The sequence below is a fragment of the Propithecus coquereli genome, unplaced genomic scaffold, assembly GCF_000956105.1.
Source record: "Propithecus coquereli isolate 6110/MARCELLA unplaced genomic scaffold, Pcoq_1.0 Scaffold353, whole genome shotgun sequence".
Lineage (NCBI taxonomy): Eukaryota > Metazoa > Chordata > Mammalia > Primates > Indriidae > Propithecus > Propithecus coquereli.
The window spans coordinates 738,496-749,699 of record NW_012149208.1 but is presented as its reverse complement, the minus strand read 5'-3'; the positions used below and the strand labels follow the sequence as shown (position 1 = coordinate 749,699).

The 11,204-nt window shown below is 47.0% G+C and overlaps 1 protein-coding gene across 1 annotated transcript in view; it reads left to right on the top strand.

Annotated features, from left to right (window-relative positions):
* The window catches only part of PCBD2 (pterin-4 alpha-carbinolamine dehydratase/dimerization cofactor of hepatocyte nuclear factor 1 alpha (TCF1) 2), a 43,079-nt gene continuing 31,875 nt past the window's right edge, over positions 1-11,204 (top strand). Inside the window, exons 1-2 of the mRNA XM_012651350.1 lie at positions 1-102; positions 3,153-3,284. Coding sequence (XP_012506804.1) covers positions 19-102; positions 3,153-3,284 — 216 coding nt within the window. The 5' untranslated portion in view covers positions 1-18. The remainder of the gene's footprint in view (positions 103-3,152; positions 3,285-11,204) is intronic.

Genomic DNA, 11,204 nt, shown 5'->3' with positions numbered 1-11,204 from the left:
AGCCCTCGGCCGGCGGCCATGGCGGCGGCGCTCTGGGCGCGGGGGACGACGCGGGGCTTGTTGGCGGCGCTGCGGCACCGGGGCCCGAGGCTCGCGGCCATGGTGAGTGCCGAGCGGGTGCGGGAGGAGGGCGAGGCCCCGCGGCGCCGACTGAGGGGCGGGCGGGAGGGACCAGGGCAGCCCCAAAGTGGGCCGGGCCTGCGGGCTCGGCGTTGAGTCACCGCGTGCGGGACTGGCACCTGCCAGACGCGCCGGTCGGAGTCCAGGGTATCCACGGCTTGTGCCCCCTTTCCCTTGGCTTAAACATTCCGCCGTAGCCCACGAACTTGCTATTCGGAAACCAACGAGAACGAGTTTCGTTGAACAACAAAAAGCAGATATGAAAAAGAGTTGGAAAACTATTCGGAGCTTCACGACCGAAGGTGCTGTTGGGTCCTGGAGATCGCCCGCCCCGGAGAGCGGGGCTTCCTCGGTCTCGCGGCTCCCTGTCAGCGGCTTCACTCCATGGTGAATTCAGAGTTTTTGGAGGAATTATTAGTAAATTATCTTTTTTGGTGACAGTGATTTTTTCTTTCCTCTTCCAAGGGCGTTCAGTCAGTTTTCCTGCTTTAGAAACGAATATTTTGGAGTAAACTGAGGGAAAGTTTTAACATGCAGCACCACCTAGTGGAAAAGTGTTGCATTAAACTCACCGCTTCATTTTAAGTTGCTGGTTAGAGCCGGTGGGCTGTTTGAAACCCTTCAACAGGAGAAATTTAAAATAGCTCCAAGGAGGAGGAGGAGAGGCGCTTTGCTTCTCACGAAGGTAAGAACACAGGCCAAGTGCGCACTGTCACCCGGGCGTGTCGCAGGGCGCACCTCTGTCCGGGGCGCCGGTGATCAGGTGAAATCGTGTTCTGGGAAGAGATGAATAGACGGACGTGATCTGAGCGGCCGCTACGTGCCAGGCTCGATGCCGGGTGCCTTCACAGTCGAGATCGCTTTAATCCTTCCAGAAAAATCTTGGCAGGTGGATATTGTAATATCCCCAGTGCAGACATGAGGGAGGACACTGGAATTCAGAGACGCCAAGTTCAGCACCCCACAGCTAAAAGGAGCGAAGCTAGGCCTTGCATCAGGTTACTCTCTCCAAATCCTAGGGTTTTTTAACACTCCCCCAAGAAAACAATTTAAGCCCACCACAGAGTGTTCTTTTGAGGGTGTGTCCTCACTGGGCCGTTGGTGTTAGGTAGATGAAGTGGCTCCATTTCCCAGTCTTGGCCACGATCCCTGCTGATGGGCAGACGCTGCCCTGAGCCGGAGAGCACAGCCTTGATCTCCGTGGGGATGTGGATAGCTGAGGACGCAGAGGAAAACAGCTCAGAGCGTGTGCCACAGACTCCAGGTGCCTGCCGCCTTACCCATGTCACGTTTAATAGTTCCTTTGCAGCTACTCAGTGTGGACACGCGTAATTCCATTTCTTTTCCCAAATTCTCTGAGTTGAAAAATTAAGTGTTTAATAAAAATTTTAGATTTTTTTAAAATAGATCTTTGTGTACAATTTTCAGAAGTGTCTCTGTAAAACTAATGGATAGATCTTTTTGTTTTTAATAGTAAATGGTTTTTGATAGTGTTTTAAATATTTTTGTGTAATTAAAAGATAGTCTCATTTTTCCCTTTTGTTAGTGGCGGGGGAAGGGTAGCTGATCTAACAAGGAACTAAAATTAGAACATTGGTTCATTAGTATTCTTTGCATCTTCATGGAACAAGTTGTCTAAAGGTAAAAGACTTTTGCCTTCTTAATTATATTAATGTCAGTAATAAAAGACATTAGGATTTCTGAAGTGAGAGGGAGTTACAGCTTAATGGTGGACAATCAGGAATGGAGCTCGGCCCCTGTTGCCTTTTGTTGAGGAGCTCTCACGGTCGCTCAGTCTTTCTGTGTGACTGTCTCGCTCTCGCTGAGCGTACGGTAGCCTTGCAGGTAGGTAAGGGAAGGCGGGAGGTATTGCCTGAAATGAGAACCCAGCTTTCCTGACTTCTAGTAGAGTATTCATCTCTTCTCCACAAATAGCACCAGAAGTATGGGCTTTTTAACCGACAGAACCTGGGTTTGTGACTGTCATCACCGGGGTGAGTAGAAGCAAGGTGAATAGTGCACACAAGTGCCGTGGACTGGGCAGTACTCTGGCCAAACCACAGAGGGAGTTTGTCTTACTGATGCTCTGAGAAAAGTGTCTCATAAAGTCACTCCACTCAGATAAGGCCTTTCGACCTGTGGTCCGGAAGATCCGTGGACTCCCAGCAGTTCCTATACACAACATAAACGTGCACTTGTTTTTTCCCTTTGGGGATTGGTTTTCATCAGATGTGCAAGGGGATGGTGGTCCCACGCAGTTAAAACCCGTGCGAGTAAGCAGTGACGGCTGCTGAGGTGGTGCGGGCCGTCCACAGGGCGATGGACCCGGAGTTCGCAGCCCTGAGTCCTAAGGTTGGACCTGCCAGTGGACTTGGAGGGTTTCCTTGGGTGAGTGTTTTTTCCCACGGTTTCCTGAGTGTCCAGGGTGGCTAGTGGTAATGGTCAGTCTCAGTTGTATCTGGAATGAACTGGAGAAGCTAAATCATGAAATTTGTAGTAGCAGTAAGGAGGGCAGAGATAACATATACCATGGAGGCAGCTTATTTTACACAGAGCTGGCCTTGCTCTGGTCTGTTTTTGAGAACAAAGGAATGAAAGATGGTTAGAATTTGTTGCCCCTGAGGCCTGGTGTGGTGGCTCACGCCTGTAATTCTAGCACTCTGGGAGGCTGAGGCCGGAGGATCCCTTGAGGTCAGGAGTTCGAGACCAGCCAGAGCAAGAGCGAGACCTTCTTTCTATTAAAAATAGAAAAATTAGCCAGGTGTGGTGGTGTGTACCTGTAATCTCAGCTACCTGGGAGGCTGAGGCAGGAGGATTGCTTGAGCCCAGGAGTTTGAGGCTGCTGTGAGGTAGGCTGATGCCACGGCACTCTAGCCCAGGTGACAGAGCGAGACTCTGTCTCAAAAAAAAAAAAAAGAATCTGTTGCCCTTGAGACTTTTGTCTATGTCTCTACTTAAGGTAAAGAGCTGTAAGTTTATTTGAGTTTAAGTAAACCTCTGCATTTTAAGATATGAATATGTTCTCTTCCTAGTCAGCGGATGCTCACCAGTTGACTGCAGAGGAGCGGAAACAGATTATACTTGACCTTACAGGAGCAGGATGGTCAGTATCCAGTGACAGAGATGCCATCTACAAAGAGTTCTCCTTCAAAAATTTTAATCAGGTAATTATTATAAATCCTTGCTAGGGCCATGGTCTATTATTGTCACTTTCTGATACTGCAGGTCATCTGGTCCTGTGTGGACTCAGGATCCAAGCCTCCCTTCCTTAAGAATTCAGTGGTAGAGTTACATTCCTGTTGACAGTTGCTACCACCCAATTGGGCGATTCTTAGTTCTGAGGGAAGAGGGTGGTTTGTGTTATTTGGAAAATCAAATTCTGAAACCGCTATTGCTTTGATTTGGTATCGGTTAGGGTATTTGGTTTCTTTTGAAAGTTTAAAAACATTGAAAGAGGGTGTGAACTTTTTATATTTATGAGTTAAACCAGGTGGGAAACGTATACCTGCTTGACTGACTACCCCTACTTTTCCTGGGCAGTTGGTAAGTTTTCCTGCTTCTGTAGTTGTATTTCTGTCTCTAAATCATCTCCCACGCTGCACCACCCTCCCTGACTGGCTTGCTTTCCCTGGGCTCAGCAGCCAGCTCTTGAAACTCTTCTTAAAACCTGACCTCCCCCTTGGAGACTCGGTTTTAACAAGGTAACTGTTCCATCAGGGCCTCACCCTGTTTAGAGAGTCATCTCCCATGACTTGCCCTTCAGTTCTTACTCCATGGCATTTATGTAAGGTGAACGCTCTTGACTGTTCGTGTTTGTTCAGTTAGTTTGGTAATCCCTCAGACAGATTTATTGTTTTTATTTATATTAGGTGTCAGCATCTAGAAGTCAGAGACCACGTTTGCTTAAATAACTCTCTATTGTACCTAATACAGTTCTGGGTACAAACAGGCATTTGATAGATGCAGACATTGATTACAGTGTTTGCTAGTTTCTAGAAGGGTGTGCGAGGACCAGATTTCCACCAAAGAACCCTCGGCGTGTTTTCCTAGTAAATGCCGTTGGCTCCACTGAGCTGCATGCCCCATTCTGTTCTCCGTCCATCTGGCTGCCAGCCTTCTGCTGCGAGTCCCCAACTCCTGAGGAAACCTGGACCAAGCAGACTCCCTGTCCCTGCTGCCACGTGCTCGACAGCTCTTGTCAGGGGCTTAGCACGCGGTGGCTGGTGGCAGGGAATCCCATTGGTACAGTAAGCTTGTGTATAAGCTTTAGGTAGCATTTTCCAAGCTTATTAAAATTCTTACATGTGTACAGCTTGACTTCTTTAAGCCTGGCCTAATTTATTGGGCTTGAACATGTGGCTTAAAGTACTTGAATGATGTTGCCTCAGGCCCTGCCCATGAGTCAGTCCCCCAGCACCACTCTGACCTTGTGCTCGGAGTAACTTTCAGAAATGGGAGGGAAGGGAAGCTTGCAGGGCATAATGGATCAATTGTAACATTATTCACTGATACATTTAATTAACTAGACTTTTTACTCCTTTTATCCAGCTTTTAGGAGAAAGAGGCAGATGATAAGAAAATCAACCAATGTCAGGGAATGTATTCAGACAACCAGAATCGAGATTATATCTTGGGGTCAGTTTTCCAGCCAGGCTCCTATGACTTTTTCATGTACAGTGGCCTGTAATGGCAACTGATGTCATGACAACTGTCACTGCCTTCCAGCCAAAGACAGCTAGGAACACACCTGTTGCTGAACGAGTTGGGCTTATTGCTCGTTACCATGAGGGAGAATGCACCGCAGGGCAGCAAGGGCGTCTCAGGAGGACGGAGTAGAAGGACTTATTACAGGATTTGGGCTTGTGGTAGTGATATGGAAAGCTTTTTTTTTTTTAAAGACAGGGTCTCTCTGTCACCCAGGCTGGAGTACAGTGATGCGATCGTAGGTCACAGCAGCTTCCAAACTCCTGGGCTCAAGTGATCCTCCTGCCTCAGCCTTCACAGTAGCTGGAACTACAGGCACATGCCACCATGCCTGGCTAATTTTTTTTATTTTTGTAGAGTTGAGCTCTTGCTGTGTTGTGTAGGCTGGTCACGAGCTCCTGGGCTCAAGTGACCCTAATGCCTCAGCTTCCCAAAGTGCAGGGATTATAGGCATGAGCTACTGTACCCAACCTATATTGGAAAAGTTTTTTGTTTGTTTGTTTTTTGTTTTGAGATAGGGTCTCACTCTGTCACCCAGGCTAGAGTGCATTGGCGTCATCGTCATCATAGCTCACTGCAATTTCAAACTCCTGGGCTCAAGTGATCCTCCTGCCTCAGCCTCCCGAGTAGCTGGGACCATAGGAGTACGCCACTGCACCTAGCTAATTTTTCTAGTTTTTGTAGAGACGGGGTCTTGCTCTTGCTCAGACTGGCAATATTAGAAAAGTTTTAAAGAGTCAGGACTTTGCTCTGGATTGGATGCTGTCAGGAAATGGGTAATTCTATGATTGAGTATTTTAATAAATCTTACCTGTAGGGAGAGCAGATTAAAGCAGGGCCAGCCAGGGTGGCGGCTAATGCCTATAATACCAATACTTTGGGGGGCTGAGGCAGGAGGATTGCTTGAGCCCAGGAGTTCGAGACAAGCCTGTGCAACACAGCGAGAGCTCATCTCTACAAAAAATAAAAAAATTAGCCAGGCTTGGTGGTGTGTTCCTCTAGTCCCAGCTACTGGGGAGAATGAGGCAGGAGGATTTCTTGAGCCTAGGAGTTCGAGGTTGCAGTGAGCTATGATTGCACCACTGCATTCTAGCCTGGGTAAGAAAACAACACCCTGTCTCAAATAAATAAATACCTGCCTACCTACATTAACAAATAAATAAAACAAAATAAAGTAAGTTGAAGCAGGCCCAAAGCCGAAATTGAAAGGAAGCAGTGGTCACTCATTACCTGGGAGAGGGGGCTGTTTGGTGTTTCATGGCTGGGATGATGTTCATGCTTTGTCTGTGTTCAGGTATCATTGCAGAGTGGTCTTGTTTCTGTCTTAATCCATCGTGGTCACAGAGTGGCCGTGCCTAGTGTTGATGTTCAACAGCAGAGCACCAAGGCCTTGTTAGTACCAGGCCGGCTCCCAAGTATCAGGAGCTGCTTTTCTCTTGCTCACGACTCAGGTGTGGAGTAGTGGCCTTCTGGCACTGACAGATCCTCGTTCATCTTTCATCTGGGAAAGAAAAGCCATTGTTTTTATTGTAACAAGAATATCACAACATAAGAATAGGGTGGTATAAATAAAAAAAAATTTCCTATGGTAACTACTTTCATTTTTTTCTGTTCTCTTCTGGTCTTTCTCCATAGGTATAGTTTATTTACAATGTGGTGATTGTACCTGCAGTTAAATTTTAAAAAATTATTTTTACCATAAAAGTAATATCCTTTAATTCAACAAATATTTATTAAGCGTATTCTCTGTGCCAGTTCATGTAGCTCCCATTCTAGTGGGGAAAATAGACAATAAACAAATGAATAGGTAATATAATTTCAGCTAGTGAAGAAGAAGAATGAAGTATCAGCACAAAGAGTGACGGAGGGGTGAGACACTATCTAAGGGGGAGTGGTCTGGAAAGGCCTCTCTGGGGAGGGGACATCTGAGCCTGAATAATGCGAAGGAACTAGTGTGTGAAGGTCAAAGGGAAGAGCTTCCTGGATTGGGAGAACAGCAAGTGCACACTTCTGAAGCAGAATGATCTTGGTGTGAGAAAGAGCCAGAAGGCCGGTGTTCTGGAATGGACAAAGAGGAGAAGGGAGGGGAGGGGCCGGAGCACTGGGGCCTTGTTTGCGCGGTGAGGAGTCTGGGCTTTATTCTCTGAGGGAAAGCCATCGAAGGATTTCAGGCGGGGGAGTGTCATTATTGGCCTGTGTTCTATAAACATCTCCCTGGCCATTCTGCTGAGAGTAGGCGGTCGGAGGGCGAGAGTGGAAGCCTGCAGACTGCATACCACGCTTGTGCAGTTGTATGGGCCGGAGATGATGGGAGACTGCAGGGGACGCAGTGGCGGTGGAGGGAAATGTAGGGATCCTCATGTGTTATATTTTGAAGGTAGAATAATGAAGACTTGCTGTGAGATTGGATGTGGGAAAGGGGAGGTTAAGGATGGCCCCAAGGTCTTGGCTCAAGCTATAGCACGAAGGGTGGTGCCACTGGTGCCATTTACTGAGGAACACAGGGTGTGGGGCAGGGGTGGGTAGGGAAGTAAGGATCCTGTTTTGGACATGTCGGGTTTGAGATGCTTATTAGTCATCCAAGTGGAGCTGTCAGGTTAGCAGGTGGATATAAGGGGTTAGAGCCAGGCTGGAGATGGCAGTTCGAGAGTTTTTAGAGGGGGAGATTGTGAGAGCAAAGTCCCAGATAAGGAAGAGAGGACAGGATCAGTTGGGTAGTAGAGGCACAGGGCTGGTGGATCCATTGCAGCAGGAAAGAAGGAAGAGTGTATAAGTATAGATGCAAGCAGGTTGGTACATTTGTCCTGGGAAAAAGAGGTAATTCTCTTTTGGTTGCTTCTGTGTTTTTAGTGAGGTCATCAATTGAGAGTAAGCAGGGGTGGGAGGGAGGAGTACTGGAGACCTGGGGAGATAGGAAAAGGAATAGTCATTGTGGAGACTTCAGTGAACTAGCTTGGGAAATGTGGCTGGTTGCTGGGCAGTTCTCAGTGTCACTGCAGATTTATGGTCAAACATTATTTTATTTTATTCTTTTTAGAGACAGTCTTGCTAGAATCTTGCTAGGCTAGAGTGCAGTGGCATGACTACAGCTCACTGCAGCCTCCAATTCCTGGGCTCAGGTGATCCTCCCACCTCAGCCTCCTGAGTAGCTAGGACTACAGGTGTGTGCTATCACACCTGGCTAATTTTTTTTATATTTTGTAGAGATGGGAGTCTTGCTATGTTGCCAGGCTGTTCTTCAACTCTTGGCCTCAAGTGATCTTCCCGCCTCAGCCTCCCAAAGTGCTGGGATTATAGATGTGAGCCACCATGCCCGGCCTCTGGTCAGACATTTAGAGTAAAGATTTTCTATGTTCTGTCCAGCCACGTTCAGCTGCTTGGGCACGAGCTTGGAGTAGGTGCAGAGTTGGGCTTAACGAGGGCTGAACTTTTGCCAAATGTGTGCAGTGGAGGAACAGAGGAGCAGGGGACATAAGGGCGTGTGCAAGGGAGGGATTAAAACATTGGCCCTTGGAGTCTAGGCTGGTGGGGGAAGTGCCACAGTGACAGGGACCTGGACAGTGAGGAGCTGGGAGTGTCATTTGATGTAATCTTTTGGAGGGCAATTGAGCAATGCTTATCGACATTCACAATCCACATACCCATTGTCCCAGAAATTTATCTTCTAGACATAATCCCGCCTGTATGCAAATTAGATGTGCGGGGCTGTCCATTAGAGCCGCGCGGGGCTCTGATGTTTCACTGTGAGCGGCATTGCCACCCGCCCTTGCTGCAGCGCCACCTTCTGCGGGGCGAAGGAAGGCCCGCTGTGCTCCACATGCTCGTGCCAGCGGCAGCACTTCTCCTGGCCTCAGCTCCGCACGCTGGAAGAAGCCATGGTCAGAAATGATGACACCTCACCCTTAAGAGTGTGACCCACACTGGCTGGTATCATATTGTTTTTTAATCTTTGCTGAACATTGGAATAAAAAATATATTCTGTTTGTTTTTCTCAATAGATTGTGAACATTTTTCAGTTCTTTATATAGTCTTTTCATTTTACTCATGATAAAATCTTCAGGACAATGATTGCACTTTGGTTGGGTGTTGCAGTTTTTAAGTGGTTTGCTACGCTTGATCTTAGCCAAAAGGCCAAGAAGTGATTAAATGGTTTGCTTATGTAGTGTGTATACAATGGTATCACGAGTTCGCCTTGTCTTCATTTCCTTTACTATGGAAAATGAACCATGCATTTTAGAAACATTTTCAGTGACCCTGGATGAAAAACTTATTTCTCAAAGCTTTGGGCTATTCCAGGTTTTACTATAATAATAAATAGCCAGCAAAATACATTTGAACTTCTTTTCTCTCAGAGGTTTTATTCCAAGATATGGTCAGTTCCAAATAGTCCAAATTCATTTGATAGCTCAGATGGATACAGATACTTAGAGATTATAAATGCAAAAATCCCAAGGGATTCTCTGAGTGTAGGTGGATGAAGTAGTCATGGGTGCCAGTTGCTGCTGGCCCACTGTCTCTGCCCTGGGTGGTGGTGCACGGGCTCTGCGGCGTGCCGTGGGTTGGTGGGCAGTATGATGGTGACAGATGGTGACACTCCCTGAGCAGACACAGCACAGCAATGCCAGGACTCGAGGCAGGGAGTTTCCACACTCGGAATGCTTATACTCAGACAGGGTGGGGTTGGCATTTGTAAAGGAGTTTTGCTTTTTTTCTGTTCATGTAGACAGAAGGAGACAGAGGTCTATAAATGACATATAAACTTAGGTGTTTGGCAACTGCAGGGTAGCTGCATTGAAAGAACAAAATGTCAGTTAGAAATGTGTGAGTGTCTCATAAAGATTGATTTTGTTATGCGTTGTCATGTATGGGGATAAACAGGAAACTTACAAAATCAGAGGAAATTTTACGCTTTAGAAGTATGTGCAAGTTTGGCTTTGGAGCCCAGGAAACAGCTACTCCAGATGCCAGCAGGTGGAGCCCTCCAGGGCAGGAGCCCAGACTGGCCAGGAGGCAACACCCCCCGCCCCAGGTAGGCTGTCCCCGCTTCTCTCACTCCTGGATACCTGGGGCCGCCCTTGTTCATCATGGAAACACGCTTAGCGTCAAGAATAGATAAGCAGCAGCGCTGGGCACCTGACTCGGTTTGGTACCTTTTGGACGAATGATGAATTTTGGGTGGAAGATACAAAGAGTTTCGGATTGGGGATGGAGGGCACGTTTGGTTCCGGAGACAGACCAGGCTTTGTGGGAAAGAGCTGTAGCTCTCTGCATTCCTGGGGAGCTCCTGCGCTTTGTCTGCTTGCTTAGGAGGGTCTGCCCAGCAGGACGTTCAGTTATATTAGACTGAAACATATGAACTGGCTGATACTCAGCTACTTTTGACGTATAAAAATGGCACTTTCACGTGGCTCAATCTAATAGTTTGTCAAAGTGTAGTATCCTTTGCAGGGTGAGGTCCAAGCTTTGTTTGTTCTATATGTTGTTCATCACATTCACGTATCGGTTATTGTGATACTGCCATCCAGAGCTCTCTGGAGCTGGAGTGGGGAGCGAGGAGGAGCCTTCCGAACGGCCTGGGCTGTGGTGGTGTTCTGTGCCTCTAGCAGCAGCATCACCATGTGCGACTTTGGGGTTGTAAAATATTTCTCGTGTGCTCAGAGAAACTCCTGCTGTATTTGCAGTTGGAGGTTACTGTTGCTGACTACTTTATAAAAATGTTTTATTGAGGAATTTGACAATAGGCTTATGGTTGACATTTTGAAACACTTAGTGAAGTCAAAGGCTTGATGATACCAGAAGAAAGACAACTGTCGATGAAAGTCTTAACAATCCTCTGCAGGATATCGGTGGAGGTCTCAGCAGCTCTCTGTGTGAATGAATTAGTTCAGGCTTTATAGTTCTTTGTTGTGCACATCAAAGTTCTGAGTTAGTAATGCATCTGAGCACTGTTGAAAGAGGATATTCTACCTGTTGAGGGTAGGAAGAACTCCCAGAGAGGATGTTCCCAATGGCTTGGGCATCATATAGGTTAGAAGGTGTCATCTTCCTTTTAAAACAGGCTAACATTTGTGTGCTGGGACCAGGTAAAGTGAAAACTTACATGGTTATCACACACAGTAGCTTGTATTTAACATGTGCCCACTGGTGACTTAATCACGGCAGACTATAAACCTGAGAAAGTGTCCATATTTTTTGTTGGAATGGTGAGTAAACACCTATTTTAGTAAACCTTACCTAAAATTTAAGAAGCTAATAAAAATATCTGTGTGGTGTTGATGTGGGTATTAATTTTGGAGTTCTTCCTGGAGTTTGGGGAGCCCTGGGCAGGACCATGTTCATGTCAGGTGGTGGCTGGAATATCAGTGTTGGTGTCCACCAGG